Source organism: Phocoena phocoena, chromosome 4 (assembly GCF_963924675.1).
Source record: "Phocoena phocoena chromosome 4, mPhoPho1.1, whole genome shotgun sequence".
Taxonomy (NCBI): Eukaryota; Metazoa; Chordata; class Mammalia; order Artiodactyla; family Phocoenidae; genus Phocoena; species Phocoena phocoena.
The window spans coordinates 58,408,249-58,431,257 of NC_089222.1; the positions used below are offsets into that span (position 1 = coordinate 58,408,249).

Consider the following 23,009-nt stretch of genomic DNA (forward strand, 5'->3'; position numbering starts at 1 on the left):
CAGCAGGTTTGAACAACACTGTAGAGGAAATATATACTGATATAGAACTTTCCATACAACAGCAGAATACATTCTTCCCAAGCACACATGGAACATTTTCTAGGATAAGATCATATTAACATAACATAAGCCACAAAACAAGTATCAACAAATTCAAGATAGAAATTATATCAAGTTTCTTTTCCAACCATAATGGTATGAAACTAGAAATCAATAACACAAGGAAATCTGAAAAATTCACAAATATATGGAAATTAAACAACACATTCCTGAACAACCAATGGATTAAAGAAGAAATCAAATGAGAAATTTAAAAAAATCATGAGACAAACAAAATAGAAACACAATGTATCAAAACTTATGGGATGCAACAAAAGCAGTTCTAAGAGGAACGTTTATAGCTATTAATGCCTACATTAAGAACAAAAGAAAGATCTCAAATGAACAACTGAACAGTACACCTCATGGAACTAGAAAAAGAGGAGAACAAACTAAGCCTAAATTTAGCAGAAGGAAATAATAAACATTAGAGCAGAAATAAATGAAATAGAGAATAGGAAAGCAATGGAAAAGATGAACAAAACTAACAGCTGATTCTTTGAAAAGATTAACAAAATGGACAAACCTTTAACTAGACTACATACTAACAATGAACTACCTGAAAAAAATAAAGAAAACAATCCCATTTACAATAGCATCAAAAATAATAAACTACTTAGGAATAAATTTAACCAATTTGAAAGATCTGTACACTGAAAACGCTAAGGCATTGATTAAAGGAATTGAAGAAGACACAAATAAATGGAAAGATACTCCATGTTCATGGATCAGAAGAATTAATACTGTTAAATGTCTATTCTGCCCAAAGCTATCTATAGATTCGATGCAATCCCTATCAAAATTCCAATGGCATTTTTTTTTACAGAAATAGAAAAAAAATTCCTAAAATTTGTATGGAACCACAAAAGAATAGCCAAAGCAATCTTCAGAGAGAAGAACAAAGCTGGAGGCATTACACTTCCTTATTTCAAAGTATATTACAAAGCTATAGAAATCAATACAGTACGGTACCAGCATAAAAACAGACACATAGTTTCCTAATCTGTAGTATGAGGAAAGCAAAATCACCTATGGACTTGCTCTGAATACTAAATAAAGATTTTTTAGTACCTAGTATAAACAAACAAAAAACAGACACACAGACCAAGGGAACATAATTGAGAGCCCAGAAAAAAACCAATGCATTTATAGCCAACCTATATTTGACCAGGTAGTGAAGAATACTCACTAGGGAAGAGATAGTCTCTTCATTAAATGGTGTTGGGAAAACTGGATATTTACATTCAAAAGGATGAAACTGGACCCCTATCTTACAACAGTTGGACAAACTACCTCAAAATGGATTGAAACTTAAATGTAAGGCCTGAAGTCATTAAACTCCTAGAAGAAAACAGGGAAAGCTCCTTGATATTGATCTTGGCAATGATTTTTTTAGCTCTGACACCAAAAGCACAATCAAGAAAAGCTTAAATAAACAAGTGGGACTACATCAAACTAAAACGCTTCTGTGCAGCAAAAGAAATGATCAACAAAGTGAAAAGGCAATCTATGGAATGGGAGAAAATATGTGCAAACTATCTATCTAAAAAGGGGTTAATATCCAAAATATATAAGGAACTCCTACATCTCATGGCAAGAAACAAATAATCTAATTTTAAATGGGCAAAGGACCTGAATAGGTATTTTTCCAAATAAGATACACAGATGGCTAACAGGTACATGAAAACGTGCTCAACATCACTAATCACTAGGGAAATGTAAATCAAAACTACAATGAGATATCACCTCATATCTGTTAGAATGGTTATTATCAAAAAGATAAGAGATAACAAGTGCTGGCCAGGATGTGGAGAAAAGTTGGTGGGAATGTAAACTGCTACAACCATTCTGGATAATAGTATGGAGGGTCCTCAGAAAAATTAAAAATAAAACTACCATATGATCCAGCAATTCCACTTCTAGGTATATATCCAAAAGAAGTAAAATCACTATCTTGAAGATATCTGCACCTCTATGTTTACTGCAGCATTATTTGCAATAGTCAAGACATGGAAACAACTTAAATGTCCATCCATGGATAAATGGATAAAGAAATTGTGATAAATATAAATATATATATATATATATTTGTGATATATATATGCATATATTTCAGTCATTAAAAAAGAAAGAAATCCTGCAATTTGCAATAACATGGATGAATTTTGAGTGTGTTATGCTAAATGAAATTAAGTCAGAGAAATACAAATACTGTATGATCTCACTTATACGTGGAATTTAAAAAAAAATGAACTCACAGAAACAGAGAATAGATTGATGGTTTCCAGGAGCCAGTGGGGAATTGGTAAGGGAAATGGGTGAAGGTGGTCAAAGGGTACAAACTACCATTTATAAGATGAATAAATCTGGGGATCTAATGTACAGCATGGTGACTATAGTTAACAATATGTGTTAACTAACCTTATTGTGGTAATCATTTTGTGATATATGTGTATGTCAAATCACCACATTGTAAACCTTAAGCTTACACAATGTTATATGTCAATTATATCTCAATAAAGCTGAAATAAATAAATAAAAGCTTTTTAAAGTGGATCAAGAGCTTTGGCAGAAAATAAAAATAATTTTGAAATTACACTCTCCATAGAAATTTGGTAAGAAATGTTGCTCACTATAAAAAATGTTAGTAAAAGCTTACAAAGAAATCATATAGATATGAATTTTGGCTATTTTACTTTTTCTTTCATTTTCAACCTACCTATGCCATTGAATTTGAAGTTTCTTGTAAGCAGCTATTATTGGGTCAAATATTTTTTAATCAACACTGCCAAACTCCAACACTGCCAACATACAACTTTTAATGATGTATTTAGACCACTTACATTTAAAGTAAGTATTGATAAGTTAGGGCTTAAGTAGGTCATTTTGTTATTTGTTTTCTGTTTGTTTCCTCTGTTTATCATTCCTATGCTTCTCTTTTCTTACCTTCCTGTGGATTTTTGGACACTTAGGATTCCATTTTTATTTATTTGAAGTGTTTTTTAGTACATTGCATTGTATAGTTTCTCTAGTATTTGCTCTACTTATTAGAATACACATATGCAATTTACCAGAGCCTACTGGTATGAATGTTTTACCACTTCAAGGCAAATGTAGAAGCCTAACTTTACTTAGGTCCCTTTACCCCCTCCACTTTTTAAGCACAATAATCTCATGCATTTCCTCTATATACAATAAGCACATTATATAATGTTATAATTTTTGCTTCAACAATCAAATATGATTTAAGAAACTCAGGAGGGCTTCCCTGGTGGCACAGTGGTTGGGAATCCACCTGCCAATGCAGGGGACACAGGTTCGAGCCCTGGTCTGGGAGGATCCCATATGCCACACAGCAACTAAGCCCGTGTGCCACAACTACTAAAGCCTGCGCGCCTAGAGCCCGTGCTCTGCAACAAGGGAAGCCACCGCAATGAGAGACCCGCGCACCGCAACGAAGAGTCGCCCCCGCTGGCCACAACTAGAGAAAACCCGTGTGCAGCAACGAAGACCCAAGGAAGCCAAAAATAAATTAAATAAAATAAATTTACATAAAAAAAGAAGCTCAGGAAAAGGCTAAAACATACACACAAAGCTTGTGCATATGTGACTTCATATTTGTGCTGGTGTATTTTAAGCATAAATTTCTAGAAGTGGGATTTATCAATTGAATGGTAAATTTACCTGTAATTTTGCTAATATTGTCAAAATCTTCCTCAGGGGTTATACCATTTTGCATTCATGAAATCGCTGGTTTCCCTGCAACTTCTCCAAGAGTTTGTTGCCAAATTTTGGGATTTACTCCAATCAGATAGTTAGAAATTATAGCTCAGGGCTGCATGGCGTGTGGAAGCTTAGTTCCCTGACCAAAGATCGAACATGCACCCCTTGCAGTGGAAGCATGGAGTCTTAACCACTGGAGCGCCAGGGAAGTCCCAGGGTAGTTTTAATTTGTATTTATATTAATAAGAATTAATTTGAGTATTTTTTCATATGTTTAAGGGCCACTTCTATTTCTTTCTCTGTGAAGTGTTTTGTCTCCATTTTTAAAAAGAAGCTTTCCTCATATTCCCTCACAACTACCTCTGCCTACATCTCATTGGCTAGACCTGTGTCTTAATACCACCTCTATCTTCAAGGGAGGCTGGAAAACACAGTTTTTAAGTTGGAGACATTTCAGTCTCAAGTAAGGATTTTGTTCATAAGGAAGAAGGTAAGATATATAGAGATAGAGAACTGGAAGTCTCAGTCTCAATGATTTTGATTTTAACCTTTAATTTTCAGAGGTCCTCGCAGAAATAAAAATGGAACAGCCAAAGAAGCAAGAAGTGTTATAAGCTTGGAAAATGTGACTGAATTATTTAGTTGTACTCAATAATGTTTTGTTTCTCCTCAGAAAATGAGACCTCTGAATCTGTTTAATATTAACAGAGCCAAATAACTTATCAAAAACAGAGTAATTTCTCTCCCCCACCCCAGAAGCCTGGCTATTTTGTTTTGTACTTCTGCCTTCTTTTTGTAAGCTAGCAAAGACTAAGAGAAGCAAAATTCCTTAAAGTGCAAATCTTTAGAGTTCTGTTTGTAATAACATTTAAAACATTGAAAGTAAAAAAATGTAAATTCATCTTCCACAATCAATGACATGAAAAAAGTGGGAAGGGGGTTTTTCCAGCTTAATTGCAACTAAAGAAACATAACAAGTAGGTTTGACTATAGACCTTGCTTGGATCTTGTTTTTAAACAAACCAACTGAAAAAAGGACATGTGTAAGACAGAGAAATTTGTGTCTTTGATGATATTAAGGAATTAATGTTCTTTTTGTTAGGTGTGAAAATTATGTGTGTTTACGTAAGAAAATATCCATATTTTATAGAGAATTGTGTAAGAGTGAAATGACCTGGGATTTTCTCAAAATGCTTGAAAAAGAGAAATAAGAAGAAAAGGAAGGAGGGAGGGAAGGCGGGAGAGCAAAAGGAAAAAAACAAAAGGCAAGTATGGTTTGGTAATTATTGAAAATGGGATGATGGGTATATGAGGGTACATTTATTATTCTCTCTATTCTTATATACATTTGGAAAGTTTTATAAAAGTCATGAAAATATCCAAAATGCACGCAGGTTAAAAATGAAAACAATAAATTTAGTGAGATTATTGTCCAAGTAAACTACCCTTTGAATATGCCGAACCTCATCATTTTCATGAGTAAATCAATGATACATAATCCATTTAAAAATTCTTAAAGGGATTTTACACCTGTGAAGGGCAATAAAATCATGACCTACATTCTTTTTGATGTTCCTCCTCAAATCTTTTTTCTTTTCTTAATGGCTTCAAAGTACCTGAAAATCTTGTAGCTTTTTATGGGTAACTAAGCTAAACTTGTTATTTTGTTTTGTTTTGTTTTGATATTTATTTATTTGGCTGCACTGGGCCTTCGTTGCAGCATGCGGGATCTTTGGTTGAAGCATGCGGGATCTTTTAGTTGCGGCATGTGGGATCTAGTTCCCTAACCACGGATCGAACCCATGCCCCCTGCACTGGGAGCTCAGAGTCTTAACCACCGGACAACCAGGGAAGTCCCAAGCTAAGCCTGTTCTGATGTTACCCTTCCCCTTAAGACTCCGTATCAATTTTCCTATTTCAAAACAGATTTAATATTTCAAAACATATTTGGGGGGAAAACTGAATATGAGAGGAATGCCTACTAAGTAAATCTTTGCCATTAAACATACTTTGAACACACAAAACGGACTAAACGTTGTACAAATATTTACACTGTGGTAAGGATTTCATGCATCCTTTCATTTTGTGCTTCATTCATACAATAAATATTAGGTGGTCACTCTGTCAGCACTGTGCTAGGTAAGCTTTGGGGATTAGCAGTCAGCAAGACAGACTGATTTCTTACCTTCTCAAAGCAGACGGTCTACTTGGGAGACCCCAGGAGTTCCCATCCACTGCCTCCAGGAGGTGGTGTTTCACTGTGATTAGTGATCATCATAAATAATTATGTCTTTCCGGGTTTTGACTGCCAACAGGAAAAGCAATGCTACTCAGTTTAGACTAGTCAAAGTTCAGAACAGGTAAACTCTAGATTTTTCTGATCATCAAAAGCAGCTCCCATTGTTACCATTTACTACGGGGCACCAGTTGGTGTTAAGACATGAGAACTGCTACATGAAAATACTCCAAGAAAATTACAGTTCTAAGAGATTTACATAGATTTTCAGTGTGGCCTGATAAGACTGCTATACAAGTAACTAAAAACATATTTTTGTATTGTCCCCTCCATAGTGGCTACCACAGTTATCTTGCAACTAGTAAGCTTTAATAAATGCTCGTTAAATGAATAAATAATTGAATTCAAAATCCAAAGACACACTAATGGAATATAGATTTTAATAGACTCTGTTCTTTAGCCTCACACCCCAGATGAAGGAATGTATAAATTTAGCCTTTGTCTCAGTCAGTGATGGAAAGTGATTTTTTTTAATCATAGTGGGGTTTTTTTTAATGTTTCATTTATTTATTTATTTATTTATTTTATTTTGGCTGGGCCGAGTGGCACGTGAGATGGTTCCCCCAACCTGGTCCTCCGCAGGTGAAAGCACCGAATCCTAACCACTAGGCCACCAGGGGAACTCCCAGAAAGTGATTCTTCAATAACAAACAATCCCCAAAGCTTATCAATTTAACACAACAAAAGTGTTTCTTGCTCATGTCATGTCTGCTTTGTGTCCTGATAGCTCTCCAGACAGAGGAAGGGAGGGCTAGAGAAGCAAGCACCGGAATGAATTGCCTCCACCTAAGAGTGACACATAGCACTTCTACTGACATTTCAATGACCAAAGCAAGTCATGTGGCTCTACCCAACTTTAAACAGGACAGGGAGTAAAATCACCTGTATGGCTGAGAGTAGAGAGCACCAGAAATTCGATACTGTTGAACAGTAGTAATGCCTACCACGGACCTAACCAGTTAATGAGTTTTCTTCCTAGGGATATCAAACATATGTATTTACTTCCTAGGGATATCAAAGATATGTATTTACTTCCTAGGGATATCAAATATACCTATTTACTTCCTAGGGATATCAAATATACCTATTTACTTCCTAGGGATATCAAATATACCTATTTACTTCCTAGGGATATCAAATATACCTATTTACTTCCTAGGGATATCAAATATACCTATTTACTTATTTTCATCATCTATTAACCTCAGTTTCCCTTGACATGGTTTAGCCTTCAGATCCTCATAGGTATGAGTGTCTGAGTTCAAATTTATCAAATGGATACAACACTTGACCTTCCTTCCCAGATGCTATAAATAAAGTCAATACTCTAGAAAATGAAAAGTACCACACAAACACTGTAGAAGGTATAATTAATATTCTAATAAAGAAGTCTAGTCTGATTTTATGTATCCATTCATTGATTCATTCAGTTTAAGAAACAATAAAGACTAATAGTAACTGAAAATTGAGCACTGAGTGAAAAATTTTTATAGCCAAGAAGAGAACTTGACCTAGTACAGAGTCTAGGTAGACTCCCAGAGATGAGGTTCAGAGAAGAAGAAATGGAGTAAGACTTTTAAAGCCAAAAGACTATCTCTGTCCTATTTTAAGGAAGCAAAGTGAGCGGACTGACTGGCTGGCTAGATCTGGGCTTGCTGGTTTTGAAAGCACTGGGCTGGCTGCTTGGAAGACCTCTGCCGTGTAGGTGGCTCAGAATTACGGAGTCCAGTTTTCTCTGTTGGGAATGTGAGGTCCCTGATGCAAGACTATGGCATGCCATTGCCTCATGAGTCAGGACTATGGCGCCCAGTTAGGTCTACACTAGTGTCATCAGGCTAGGTAACCTGGATAGAGTTTATCAATTCATTCAATAAGCTAAATCCCTAGACTCTTTACCTGCCCCATCCTCCTTAGACCAAGCTAGGCACCTGTCATTAGCTCCCATACACTCTTTACTTACCTTATATATGTTTAGTCATTACATTCCAATGCTGTTTCATTGCCTATCTTCTCTACTATTAGGACCAGCATGGCAAGGAACATGTCCATCTTGCTCATACTGTATCCCTAGTACCTAATACAGTGCTGGACATAAGATATGCAATGACTATTTTATTGAGGCTCTATGCCTGTGTTAAGCAGGGAGATGGAACAGACTGGAATATAATAAAACTAGAATTCAAAGTCTGTGGACAGACAATATGATAAACAGGGGTGGTGCCAAATTTTGTGAGAACAGAAGCTTATGCCAACTGAAGGCACCAATTTAAGAAAAATAACAAAATTATAAATGCAGAATTAAGTACCTCATCCTAGAAGATGTTCATGCACTTGCGGGGACTTGAAGCTTAAAGCTTCGTTATCTCCACAGTAAATGCATCTTTGATGTTAAGTGGACTGAAGCACCAAATGCTATAAAATCTCTAAAGAGTGATCAGAGATCTCTGCTAGGGAAAATCAAAGACTTCACAGAAGAGATAAACTGTGACCTTGATCTTACGGACAGAAGCAAAGGAAAGGAATTGCAGGTGGAAGAAACACACCAAAACACACAGATGAGAAAGAGCTGGAGCCTATCTGTGGAATAGTGAGAAGCACTGTAGTATTTACTCAATGCCAGGTTGGGTGGCGAAAGCCTTAGGCTAGTGGTTCTCAAAGTGTGATCCTGGGAGCAGCATCAGCATCACCTGATGCTTAACAAGCCAATAAAGAAATAACACACTCCAAACCAAAGATAGATTAACTACACTACTGTTCCAGGCTGACAGGAGGTGTAAGAAATAAAGCCCAAATTTAGTTGAGGTGTACCTTTTCTATAAGTTGGTTCTCAGTAGAGTTGTCTTAGTCAACAGAGAGCTGATGTCCAGCTGCCAGCGCAAATCAAAAGTTCCTCGCTGCCAGGGCACAACGCTAGTGGAATGAAGGCGCCGGCGCTGGCGGGCAAAATGATCTCCTTTCCAGGACCGCTGCATGGTTTCACCACTGCTGGCAAAGAGAAGCCTTCAAAATGGTTCCATAACACCCCCTAGTGGCTTCCACCGTATCAGATCAAGAAACAGCCCAACTACCCAAGAGGAGGGAACGAAACATACTGTCCTTTACAAATTCCACAAACCTGTGTCAATTCCCTATTCCGTGCCATAACTTACTATATTAGGATTAAACGGTGCCTCTAAATCTCTTCATACTTTATTCAGGCCATGCCAGCATTCATAAATATTCGTTTATTTGGGCTTAACACACACATAAAAGTTATGAAATCGTAAAAATCGAGACACACACTAGTGTCTCTTTCAAATATGACTTTTATCTCCTGGGAGATAGTTGAAGGGGTCAGAGTAAAGTCTATGATAACTATCTGGTGGTTGGTTGGTTAGTATGTGGTAAGCAAGAAAAGCACAGTAAATGTATGGATAATAAGGCACAGATTGCAGTCCTGACTATTAGAGTGACCTTGGGCACATGACACCCCATATGGGCTTCATCATCCATTTAACAATTATTTGAACCGGGTGCTGAGGCTACAAATGAATAAAACCTAGTCTCTAGACCCTCACAAGCTCACTTTACTAGTTTGTAAATTGGGACTAACAACCTTAACTCTTTGTCAAAAAGATAAAACATGTGACCACACCCTGTTCACAAATTTATTTACGCTTACTTAATTTAATCCTCTCTACCTCTGCTCCTAGAAACTCAAGGTCGGAAAAGGAGTTAAATCATCTAATCCAATCCGCTATAATTTCACACTCATTCCACCAAGATTTTTTGAGTCAGGGAATCCGGCTAAAGACTAACAATGATTCACGACCTTTTAAGAGCTAACCCTCCTGCCCTGTGGACAGCTGCCCTTTTCGTCCCCAATAGGCTGCGGCCCCTCTTTGGGGTTTGAAACGCCACATGCCTTACCCACCCCGAGCAAGACCATTCTCGCACAACCCAGGAGGAGCTTAGTGGGAAAAGGGCGCCTGGCGCGCGTCGCTTCTCCCACTTCTTCCGTGCGGGAGGGAGGGCCAGGGTCGGGCGGGGGAAAGTTCCTTCGGCAGCCTCGCCGGGAGCAATTCTGGAGGGTGGAATCGCCCGCTTGTTTCGGGAGGGGCGGTCCCCCGCCCGGAAAGAACCGCCGCGGCGCGGAGGTGCCTGCCAGGGGGCGGGCGGGCCGCCGGGCCACCCCCGGCACTCGAGGCCGGTGGTCCCGCCCAGGCCGGGTGTGCTGCGAGGCCAAGCCACCCGTTCCCCAGCCCCCACTCTCACCTAGTCACCTCCCCGCCCTCACAGCGGGCCCCTGAGGCGTGCGGCGCAGGCGCGGAGCGAGGCGGTGAGTGCGGCCGCCAAGCCTGGGTTGGGGGCCTGGCAGGCAGGGCACAGGGCGCGCGGGGAGGGAGTGGGGCTGGCCCGGCGGAGCGTGAGGGCTAGAGCGGCGCCGCCCGCCGCCGTGCGCCTGAGGGCAGGGCTGCGCGGCTCTTCCGATCGTGCTCGGGCGCCTTGTCCGCCGCCTCGGAGCTGCGCCTGGGCTGGCCGGGCGGGGCCCGAGGACTGGTGAGTGTGAGGGCGGAGCGGGTCGGGCGCTGCACTGCTGCAGGGGCCGCGGGCGTGCGGCCGCAGCTTCCTGCGGGAGAGGGCAGGGAAGACCGGATGGCGTCTTTTAAACTGAAACCCTGCCTTCGTTTTCAGGCGGGATGGCGCTCCCCTCCCCCATCCCGAAGGCAGTTCCATCTCCTGTGGAGGATGCCTCCACCCTGGCTCGCCTCGGCCCCCCGCTGTTTTTTCCCGAAAGGTGCCTCTGGGGTCGGGACTTGGGAGTTTCCCCTAGTCGTCGGGGCCGGTGCGTGGCGCTGGGGTGGAGACGGCTGGGTCTCGGTGGATCCTGAGGGGCCCCTCCGGGCGTCTGGGCCCGGGACGCCCGTCGGTGCCACGCTGGCCCTCAGACCCTGCCAGGTGGCATCTTGACCCTCCGGCGGCGCGTCCCTTGACCACTCTTGTAGCCTCAATCTTCAGGCCTCGGTCCCGGCTATAAGTCTCCAGCCAGTATAGTGTAAGCTACTTGTTAGGGTGCTTATAACTCCTTTTGGTCTTGTTTTTCAGTAGAACCAAGGGACACGAGTGATTTGAGGCAGTTTATCTCTTAGCAAAGAGATAAAGCAAAGACTGACACTAAATTGGACATATAGTGTCGGTTCTAGTTCAGGTTTTCCTGTGGCATTTTTGTGTTTCATTTCTTTTAAAATCTGGAAAATGTACACTTGTTTCAAAATGAAGGTGAAAAAGAACGTGCTTTTAAAACTCTTTAGAAGAAAACTGTAGCTTTTTATTGTAAATGCTTGTCTTATGTTTATACCAATTAGAAAGAGAATATTTACATTGCATGAAAGGCCTTAGAAAGGTTGAACTCTTTGATGTAAGTGCTGACTGCCTATTATCTGTAGTGTGTTTTGTACTTAGACGTTTATATTGTTGAAAAAAATGACAGGTGGAAAGATGCTGATGAGTGTCTTGTAAGTTGCTTTTTAAAAAAAATGTTTTGGATGGCATTATTTTCTTTCTGTAAACGTAAAATATTTGTGAATACCTTAGCATGAGAAAAATGTCTAGATGTGTATGCACCAAAATGTTAACATTGGTTTTTCTGGATGAATAGATTCTAAGTGATTCAATTCATTTTAATTTTTTTCTAATTTTACTGCAGTGACATATATTACATCTGTAGTTTGTTTTTAAGTGAGGAAGGGGAGTTGAGTTAAAAGGTGCATGTGCATGTTCAGAATCTTCCCAGTGAAAGGAGGACTAGTGAGCAAATGTGTATGTGACATACCTAAGTAAAAAAGCCAAACTTCTTTATCAGGGCAGTTATACATACAAAAGGCACTTAAAAACATTTGCTGAAATGAAGGATGGTTAGCATTTTTGGTCTTGAGTGGGCATTTTACTATCTTGGCTTAAAGGAGGTCTGGTGAGCATTTGGATATTGTTTAGCCCTAAGTAGGAGTCAAACAATTCCTGATCAAGGTGATCCTATTCCTTCCACCTGACATCTGAATCCAGGCCAGCTTAACATTAATTCTAATGCCGTAGTTGGTTTCCTTTTCTTGTTTTTTTGAAAGAATTTGAAGTGTTTAACATGCTCGGCTGACAGTTTTCAGTGTTCTATCTGATACTTGTAGAACATTTAGAACATGAAGTATAAAGGTTTTAGCTGTGTAAATTCTGGAAGTGTACAAAAGGTATTAGGAATAAGTCTTGAGATTTTAGTTTATTACATAAATATGAAAACAGCTTTTCTTTTTTTTATTTTTTAATGCACTTGATGGGGGTGGGCTCAAGGAATGCTATTTGTGTTGTTAGGTGAGGCATTATATATATTGATACCATTTCTGTAAATCATGGTTGTCAATTTCTTTGGGTGATTCCCTTCCCCTCCTCCCAATTGGTGGCTGAGTAAGAACTGGAAGCAAGACGTAACTTTCTGGTATCAGTGATTAGAAATGAAGATTTACTCACACAGTTGCTCAAAACCCAGAAGTCAGAAGACATGCTTTTTCATCTCTGGTTCTGCTACTTTGTTGACTTGACTTACCCTGAGTTTGTTTCCTCATCAGTAATATTGGAGTGGATTTGATAGTAGCCCTTCTATGTACTTCACAGGATTGTTGTGAAGATCAAATAAAATAAGGAAAATTTGCAATAAACTCAGCAGCACTATAAGTGTAGTATAACAGCACATGTAGTGCTGATATACCCAGAACTTAGTGAAACAGCAAAAATAGTATGTTCACCTCAAGTTCCTTACCACTAGAAATGAGATAGTCTTAGTAATGATGCCAAGTTCTACCTGCTATATAGTATATCACCGTGGTGATAAGAAAAGCAGTTTATAAGCTGGTAGAGAAGACGTCACGATGCATTTTTTTCCCTGACATTCCTTACTTTCCCAATGCTACAGTGGAAAGAGCACTAATCTGAAATGGAGTAGGCAGTTCTGATTCTGACACTAATCTATTACTTGAATTGGGGTGATCACTTTGTCTCCCTATTTGTTTCCACAACTAAAATAAAGGGATTGAAAGCATGGTCTTCAAAATCAGTTAGATCTTTGTTCAAATCCCAGCCCTGTCACTTATTAAGTATTCCCCTGACTTAAATCTATGCCTCAGTTTCCTCATCAGTAACAAAGGGTAAAGAATAGCGATTTTGAGAGTGTTGTGGATTTTGCAAATTATAGGGTTAAATAAAATAATGTACACAACAGCATGGTACATAATTGGTGCTCAAATGATCATTATACTTTATTAAATAATCTATAAGGATTTAAACAGTTTAAAGTCTAATTTGGAGTTGGCTTGCATTATATTGGCTTTCACTGTGGCTAAATAAATTAATGAGATTTATATTCCTATTTTGGTGTTAAGATACAACTATAGCTTTAGAAGATAAATTCATTTCAACGAAACGTGACACATTTACATATAGTCACATATTTATAGATTTATACAAGTTTTAGTACTTAATACAGTATGTTCAAAAGAATATTGTACTTGAGTTAATTCTGTATAGCTTTCTAGTTGAGTAAGATCTGGTACCATTATATTCTTTTTTTTAAAAACTAATTTTATTTATTTATTTATTGGGGCTGCGTTTGGTCTTTGTTGTTGCACACAGGCTTTTTCTAGTTGCAGTGAGTGGGGGCTACTCTTCGTTGCAGTGTGCAGGCTTCTCACTGCAGTGGCTTCTCGTTGCGGAGCATGGGCTCTAGGCGCACAGGCTTCAGTAGTTGTGGCATGCGGGCTCAGTAGTTATGGCTCGAGGGCTCAGCGCAGGCTCAGTAGTTGTGGCACATGGGCTTAGTCGCTCCACAGCATGTGGTATCTTCCCGGACCAGGGCTCGAACCCATGTCCCCTGCATTGGCAGGCAGATTCTTAACCACTGTGCCACGAGGGAAGCCCACCATTATATTCTTGTGTCTCAGAAATGAACTACATTTTTGCTCATAAGACTTTTGTCATGTTTTTTTCTACAGGCATTTTTTTTTTACCATCTGTGAAAACTTCCTGTAATGCATCTTTCCTCACTCCAGTATTAAGAATTATACCAAGTAAGTGGGATGTAGTAAAACTAATTAGTCAATTCTATAACAGTCTGTCGAAATTTAATCATTCAGTGGCTGCCATACTCTTTTGTTCTCGACGGAATGTTGAATGTGACCTCATAAGTCAGAAAAGGATTTTTTTCTTGAAAGTTATATTCTGAGCTTCTATACAATGAGTTTTGTTTTTTTTGTTTTTTTGTTTTTCCTGAAGCCAGGGCATCAATACAGATTTGTGACAGTATTTTTTTGAGGGAATCTATCTACCTATGGCTTCAAAACTGCATCAAAATATTCCCAACTCTAAGAAATGTACCTGTAAAACCCTTAATTTGGTGCCATATGCACAATTTGTCTTCTATAAAAAGTTAAGCATAAGGCTTATGTTATTATCCAGTTTTCACAATTACATCCACATTTGAAAAGGAGTTCTCGACCTCAGTAAGAAAGAAAACAGAACTTGGTGTCCTGCCTTTAAACTTGATCAGAAAAATAAATCCAAAATGTAAGCAGAAGGATTGTTTAACATTTCTCTTATGAAGTGGATTTTCATGTGGCACACATACTTCCTATTGCCAATAAATTATTTGGTTAGAAGAAAATTTTATAACAGTATTAACAGTTGTGATATATTTGTTAAATTTTTCCATTTTTAGATTAAAAAGATATGAATGAATATCCTAAAAAAAGAAAAAGGAAGACTTTACACCCTTCTCGTTATTCAGGTCAGTGTGTGATTAAATTATTTAAAAGTTAGGCCATGTATTCCCATGCAGTTGTGTTTCCATCATTTTCTCATAAATGATCTATTTGATAAGAGTTAAATATCTGGGTCAACTTTTACGTAAGAGTAAACTTTAAGTAAATTCTCTGAATACATATTTCTCAATGTCCGCCATATGCTAAGCACACATCAGAACTTTACAGACATTGTTTATTCCTCACAACTTCGTGGTTTATAGATATTTAAAATTAGATATCCGAGGTTACATACTTGTACAGCATAATTGATAGTTGCCTGTGTGATTCCCAAGCTTGTGCTTAAGGCACAGCAATAACCTTGGTGGAAGATATTTTGCATCATTGGGAAAATACTTTATCTTGTACATTATTTTCAGAAATATGAATTTCTTTTTGTGTAATTTTAGACCCTTTCTTTGAGGTTGGCTCTGCCGTCTTGGCAAATAAGATGTCTTTGGCCATCTGTAACAAATGCAACTCACATGCATATACTTGGGGCAGTCTCAGGTATACCTGTTAACCAACCCAACCTACACATTTTTCGTATCTGAGGAAATTAAGCCTGGTTTACTGCTTACTGGCACTTCCCAGGCAAGAGTTGAAATGACTGTATTCAGAGCCCTAACTGGTCCTCAGACTTTCCCCTATGTGTTATGCTTTTCCTACAGTACGTGGCAGATCTTCTTGGTAGTTAATTCAATGTGTTTTTTTGGTTTGTTATTTTTGTTTTTTGCAATTAACATATATATTGCATATTTATATTTTGTGGGATTCTGACCAAGGCAATTGTATCTTTGTGTGCTTCAAAGTATTATATTTTAAATTGTATAATTTATGGTTCTTTCAAAGCTCAAAGTCAGTGTCATATCTGAATTATAAAAGCCTTGAGAATTGAGGGAAATATTAATACTTTATTACAAATACTATGAAATTTTATATATGTTGGATAAAGAGATTGCTGTCATTAAATGTATATATGTTCAGTATGCTTGAAATTTTTAAAATTTTGTTTTCAGATTCCTCTGGAATAAGCAGAATTGCAGATGGATTCAATGGCATTTTTTCTGATCATTGTTATAGTGTTTGTTCTATGAGACAACCAGACTTAAAATATTTTGACAACAAAGGTATATCTAAATTTTCCAAATATTTTTCTTTAAGTTGCTTTTATAATTTTTCATTTCATTTTTGAAAATGTGGGTGAAAGTGATGATTTCAAAATGGGCAAGTGTTTAAACTTAAGAAAACAAAAGAGTTTTGTGTAAGAAAGTGAATTTTAATTTTTAACATTATTTCAGAGATATAAATCAAAAACAGATCCTCCTAAATCAATTTTAATCAGCTAGGAATCAGTGGCAAAGCAGGAATGACCCAGAGTTTGGACCATTTATGATGAAAGGTAAAGAATACTGATACACACAGTTCTTCCACTCAGCTATACCTTTCAGTCTGGAGGGCTAATGGAAGGAAAGAAGAGAGGGTGAAGGATTTGGTCATTTTCAATCTTGTATCTTCTATTGACTCCTCTTTTCTAGAGCATAAGATGAATAGTAACTTGCATTTGTTCTCTTCTTCCTCTGCAATAATCAAAACTCCCAGTTCCCGTGAGCTCCTATTATAGGCACAGATACATAAATTATTTAAAGAACATGCAGGGATTTCCCTGGTGCTTAGTGATTAAGACTCCATGCTCCCAGTGCAGGAGGCCTGGGTTCAATCCCTGGTCAGGAAACTAGATCCCACACGCTGCAACTAAGAGACTGCATGCCGCAACTGAAAGATCCCACGTACTGCAACTAAGACCCAGTGCAGCCAAGTAAATAAATATTTTTTTTAAATAATACAAAATAAAAATAAATAAATTTTAAGAAAAGAACATGCAGAGTCAGAGACATCAATATGAACTCATGTTTGGCTTAATATAGACACAAATGGTTACATACAGAAACATTTATGGGTATATCTATGTATACATGGTAGTGTACATGCACATATTATTTGCTGTGTTAGCTGAGGGGGCCTAGCAGAAATGACAGCCCAGTAGCAATGAGCACATCTAGTGTCCAGATCTTGGTTTCTAATACCATTTTCCAATAAAAGGAACAAGGGCTTCTTGGAGAAATGGCTGATTTAAGGGAAAGGAAACAAATCTGTACAGAAGAATTCCAAATGATTTATGTAGATACTCCTCACTCAAGGAGATGGAGCATAACTTTCCACTCCTAAAGTATGGACTGCACTTAGTGACTTAATTCCAAGCATAGAGTATGGAAAGTAAAAGAGTGACTTTACATTGAAGAAACCTGATAAATACCCCGGTTATCAAGTTCAACGTCAACAGTGATAAACCAAGTTAATAGTATGTACTCTTGATATGATACGATAATAGACAGTTTGCCTCTGTGTTTCCCTCCCAATAATCCATAATCCCAGTCTAATCATGAAAAAAAAACCAAAGTTCATTAGTGGGACATCCTGCAAAATACCTTACCAGTCTCCTCAAATTGTCATGGTCTTCGAAAACAAGGGAAGTCTGAGAAACTACCACAGTTAACAGTAGCCTAGAGACATGACAACTAAATGGTATGTATCCTGATTGGGATCCTGGAACAGAAAAAGAACATTATGTAAACACCAAGGATATCTGGATGAAGTATGGACTTCAGTTAATAACAACTTACCAGTATTGGTCATTAATTGTAACAAATATTAATATAAGATGTTAAGAGTGGAGAAACTGAATGGAGTATATATGGGAATTCTCTGTACTGTCTTTCTTTCTTTTTTTTTTTTTTTTTTTTTCTGTAAATCTGAAACTTCTAAAACATAAAGACATGATGTTGAAGTGCAGTTTTCTCTACTGGCTGGCATTTCAGCTTGTCCATGTTAACTTTAAAACACTGGGGCTTTAACAAATTGAAAGAGAAAAATCATATGATCATCTCAATAGGTGCAGAGAAAGCTTTTGACAAAATTCAACACCAATTTATGATAAAAACCGTCCAGAAAGTAGGCATAGAGGGAACTTACCTCAACATAATGAAGGCCATATATGACAAACCCACAGCCAACATCATCCTCAATGGTGAAAAACTGAACCCATTTCCACTAAGATCAGGAACAAGACAAGGTTGCCCACTCTCACCACTATTATTAAACATAGTTTTGGAAGTTTTAGCCACAGCAATCAGAGAAGAAAAAGAAATAAAAGGAATCCAAATTGGAAAAGAAGAAGTAAAGCTGTCACTGTTTGCAGATGACATACTATACATAGAGAATCCTAAAGACACTACCAGAAAACTACTAGAGCTAATCAATGAATTTGGTAAAGTAGCAGGTTACAAAATTAATGCACAGAAATCTCTGGCATTCCTATACACTAATGATGAAAAATCTGAAAGTGAAATTAAGAAGACACTCCCATTTACCGTTGCAACAAATAGAATAAAATACCTAGGAATAAACCTAAGGAGACAAAAGACCTGTATGCAGAAAATTATAAGACACTGATGAAAGAAATTAAAGATGATACAAATAGATGGAGAGATATACCATGTTCTTGGATTGGAAGAATCAACATTGTGAAAATGACTCTACTACCGAAAGCAATCTACAGATTCAATGCAATCGCTATCAGACTACCAATGGCATTTTTCACAGAACTAGAACAAAAAAATTCACAATTTGTATGTAAACACAAAAGACCCCGAATAGCAAAAGCAATCTTGAGAAAGAAAAACGGAGCTGGAGGAATCAGGCTCCCGGACTTCAGACTATACTACAAAGCTACAGTAATCAAGACAGTATGGTACTGGCACAAAAACAGAAACATAGATCAATGGAACAGGGTAGAAAGCCCAGAGATAAACCCACGCACATATGGTCACCTTATCTTTGATAAAGGAGGCAAGAATATACAATGGAGAAAAGACAGTCTCTTCAATAAGTGGTGCTGGGAAAACTGGACAGCTACATTAAAAGAATGAGATTAGAACACTCCCTAACACCATACACAAAAATAAACTGAAAATGGATTAAAGACCTAAATGTAAGGCCAGACACTATCAAACTCTTAGAGGAAAACATAGGTAGAACACTATGACATAAATCGCAGCAAGATCCTTTTTGACCCACCTCCTAGAGAAAGGGAAATAAAAACAAAAACGGGACCTAGTAAAACTTAAAAGCTTTTGCACAGCAAAGGAAACCATAAACAAGATGAAAAGACAACCCTCAGGATGGGAGAAAATATTTGCAAATGAAGCAACTGACAAAGGCTTAATCTCCAAAATTTAAAAGCAGCTCATGCAGCTCAATATCAAAAAAAACAACCCAATCCAAAAATGGGCAGAAGACCTAAATTAGACATTTCTCCAAAGAAGATATACAGATTGCCAATGAACACATGAAAGAGTACTCAACATTATTAATCATTAGAGAAATGCAAATCAAAACTACAGTGAGATATCATCTCACACCAGTCAGAATGGCCATCATCAAAAAATGTACAAACAATAAATGCTGGAGAGGGTGTGGAGAAAAGGAAGCCCTCTTGCACTGTTGGTGGGAATGTAAATTGATACAGCCACTGTGGAGAACAGTATGGAGGTTCCTTAAAAAACTAAAAGTAGAACTACCATATGACCCAGCAATCCCACTACTGGGCATATACCCTGAGAAAACCATAATTCAAAAGGGCACATGGGCTTCCCTGGTGGCGCAGTGGTTAAGAATCCGCCTGCTGGGCTTCCCTGGTGACGCAGTGGTTGAGAGTCCGCCTGCCAATGCAGGGTGCATGGGTTCGTGCCCCGGTCCGGGAAGATCCCAAGCACCGCGGAGCAGCTGGGCCCGTGAGCCATGGCCGCTGAGCCTGCGCGTCCGGAACCTGTGCTCCGCAACGGAAGAGGCCGCAGCAGTGAGAGGCCCGCGTACCTCAAAAAAAAAAAAAAAAAAAAAAAAGAATCCGCCTGCCAATTCAGGAGACATCGGTTCGAGCCCTGGTCCGGGAAGATCCCACATGCCATGGAGCAACTAAGCCCGTGCGCCACGACTACTGAGCCTGTGCCCTAGAGCCTTCGAGCCACAGCTACTGTAGCCCACACACCTAGAGCCCGTGCTCTGCAACAGAAGCCACCGCAATGAAGACCCAACGCAGCCATAAATAAATAAATAAGTAAATAAGGCATGTGTACCCCAATATTCATTGCAGCGCTATTTACAGTAGCCAGGACATGGAAGCAACCTAAGTGTCCATCGACAGATGAATGGATAAAGAAGATGTGGCACATATATACAATGGAATATTACTCAGCCATAAAAAGAAACGAAATTGAGTTATTTGTAGTGAGGTAAATTGACCTAGAGTCTGTCATACAGAGTGAAGTAAGTCAGAATGAGAAAAACAAATACCGTATGCTAACACATATATATGGACTCTAAAAAGAAAAAACAAATGGTATGAAGAACCTAGGGGAAGATGGGAGTAAAGACACAGACCTACTAGAGAATGGACTTGAGGATGTGAGATGGGGAAAGGGTAAGCTGTGACAAAGTAAGAGAGTGGCATGGACATATATACACTACCAAACGTAAAATAGCTAGCGGGAAGCAGCCTCATAGCACAGGGAGATCAGCTCGGTGCTTTGTGACCACCTAGAGGGATGGGATATGGAGGGTGGGAGGGAGGGTGACGCAAGAGGGAAGAGATATGGGAACATACGTATATGTATAGCTAATTCACTGTATACAGCAGAAACTAGCACACCATTGTAAAGCAATTATATTCCAATTAAAGTGTTAAAAAATAAACACATTAGGGCTGAGCTGAGGGAATAAAGACTTACTCAGACTCAGTAATTTCAAGTTAAAATTCCTAAGTAACTTTAAAAAGTGTATTCTAGTCCAAATAGGGCATGGAAGCAAAAGTAGTTGCTTGTTTGGACAGATTTTCTGTGTATCTGTGGTACGCAGATAACAAAGCTTTTCATAGCTACATTTAAGTCCTTAGTTCTGTTGGAATTCTAAATTATATTTAAAAACATTTGTGCTTTGTTTTATAATAATGTTTATTGCTTTTATATAAATAATAAATATTTTTCCAAATCCCTTTTCACAGATGATGATTCTGATACAGAGACATCAAATGACTTGCCAAAATTTACAGATGGAATCAAGGCCAGAAACAGAAATCAAAACTACCTGGTTCCCAGTCCTGTACTTAGAATTCTAGATCACACTGCCTTTTCTACAGGTAAGGGAAAGTAATTAATAGAATTTGCACATTTTGTATAGATCAGTGAAAAAATAATAAGTAAAATAAATTTCTTTTTGCCAGTGACTTATTTAGTAGATCTTATTTAGTAATAATAATAATAATAGCCTTGTTTTATTTAGAAAAATCTGCTGATATTGAAATTTGTGATGAAGAGTGCGACTCCCCTGAATCAGTCAACCAGCAAACTCAAGAGGAGAGCCCTATAGAAGTTCACACTGCTGAAGATGTTCCAATTGCTGCGGAAGTGCATGCAATTTCTGAAGATTATGATATAGAGACAGAAAACAATTCCTCTGAGAGTCTCCAAGACCAAACTGATGAAGAGCCACCAGCTAAACTTTGCAAAATTCTTGACAAGAGCCAAGCTTTTAATGTGACTGCCCAGCAGAAATGGCCTTTACTGAGAGCTAATAGCAGTGGCCTCTATAAATGTGAACTTTGTGAGTTCAACAGCAAATATTTTTCTGATTTAAAGCAGCATATGATCTTGAAGCATAAGCGTACTGATTCAAATGTCTGTCGAGTATGCAAAGAAAGTTTCTCTACCAACATGCTCCTGATCGAACATGCCAAACTGCATGAAGAGGATCCCTACATTTGTAAATACTGTGATTATAAGACAGTAATTTTTGAGAACCTCAGCCAGCACATTGCAGACACCCATTTTAGTGATCACCTTTATTGGTGTGAGCAGTGTGATGTACAGTTCTCCTCAAGCAGTGAACTCTACCTACATTTCCAGGAGCACAGCTGTGATGAACAGTACTTGTGTCAGTTCTGTGAACATGAAACGAATGATCCAGAAGACTTGCATAGCCATGTGGTAAATGAGCATGCATGTAAATTAATAGAGTTAAGTGATAAGTATAACAATGGAGAACATGGACAGTACAGCCTCTTAAGCAAAATTACATTTGACAAATGTAAAAACTTCTTTGTATGTCAAGTTTGTGGGTTTCGGAGTAGACTTCATACAAATGTTAACAGGCATGTTGCTATTGAACATACTAAAATTTTTCCTCATGTTTGTGATGACTGTGGGAAAGGCTTTTCAAGCATGCTAGAATATTGCAAACATTTAAATTCACATTTATCTGAAGGGATTTATTTATGTCAATATTGTGAATATTCAACAGGACAGATTGAAGATCTTAAAATTCATCTAGATTTCAAGCATTCGGCTGATTTACCTCATAAATGTAGTGACTGCTTAATGAGGTTTGGAAATGAAAGGGAATTAATAAGTCACCTTCCAGTCCATGAGACAACTTGATTGTTCTCTTTAACTTCCATAATGTTGATGTAAAATAATAAATTTGACTTTTTTGCAAATGTTAAAATGGATGATTTTAAACACAACTTATGAGAACTGTCTTTAACAAGATCTTTTTAAACTTTTTTTCTTGGCATTGCTACCTTTTTCAGTATATAATTGTATCCTAAATGTGGTATTTTCAATGTATTGTAGTTGGTAGTTTTAACCGCTTTTGGTGACTATCGCCGTCTGGCATGTTCTCTGATTTCATAAATCGATAAGAAACAGATGTACTGAAGAAATTAGACTGTAGTTTTCCTTCCGTAAACATAGGTGCTGTAAACTTTTTCTTCTTTAAACTCAAAACGATCAGTTTTTCATGTATAAAGTCGTTAAAATACTGTACTACCAGAACTAAAGTGCAACATAATACGCACCTAAGTCCAGTGATACTCCCATTAATAAGATCCACACCCTCCTTTTGCATTCCCCAACAATTATTATCCCCAAGGCAATCAGTGAACTCCCCATCTGTGTGAT

The 23,009-nt window shown here is 38.2% G+C and overlaps 1 protein-coding gene across 1 annotated transcript; it reads left to right on the forward strand.

Moving 5' to 3' along the window:
• The first annotated feature begins 10,563 nt into the window (after positions 1–10,563).
• Positions 10,564–22,573, forward strand: ZNF639 (zinc finger protein 639). The gene is made up of 6 exons (XM_065876782.1): positions 10,564–10,657; positions 14,134–14,208; positions 14,856–14,924; positions 15,957–16,067; positions 21,056–21,190; positions 21,334–22,573. The coding sequence occupies exons 3-6, from the start codon at positions 14,867–14,869 to the stop codon at positions 22,485–22,487; spliced, it is 1,458 nt and encodes a 485-aa protein (XP_065732854.1). The 5' UTR covers positions 10,564–10,657; positions 14,134–14,208; positions 14,856–14,866; the 3' UTR covers positions 22,488–22,573.
• Positions 22,574–23,009: the final 436 nt, after the last annotated feature.

Excerpts from the sequence above, each read along its gene's own strand:
- ZNF639 (XM_065876782.1), top strand. The coding sequence starts at position 14,867 with ATGAATGAATATCCTAAAAAAAGAAAAAGGAAGACTTTACACCCTTCT. Across the intron at positions 16,068-21,055 it reads AAAATATTTTGACAACAAAG|ATGATGATTCTGATACAGAG; the intron begins GTATATCTAAAT and ends CCCTTTTCACAG. Across the intron at positions 21,191-21,333 it reads TCACACTGCCTTTTCTACAG|AAAAATCTGCTGATATTGAA; the intron begins GTAAGGGAAAGT and ends TGTTTTATTTAG.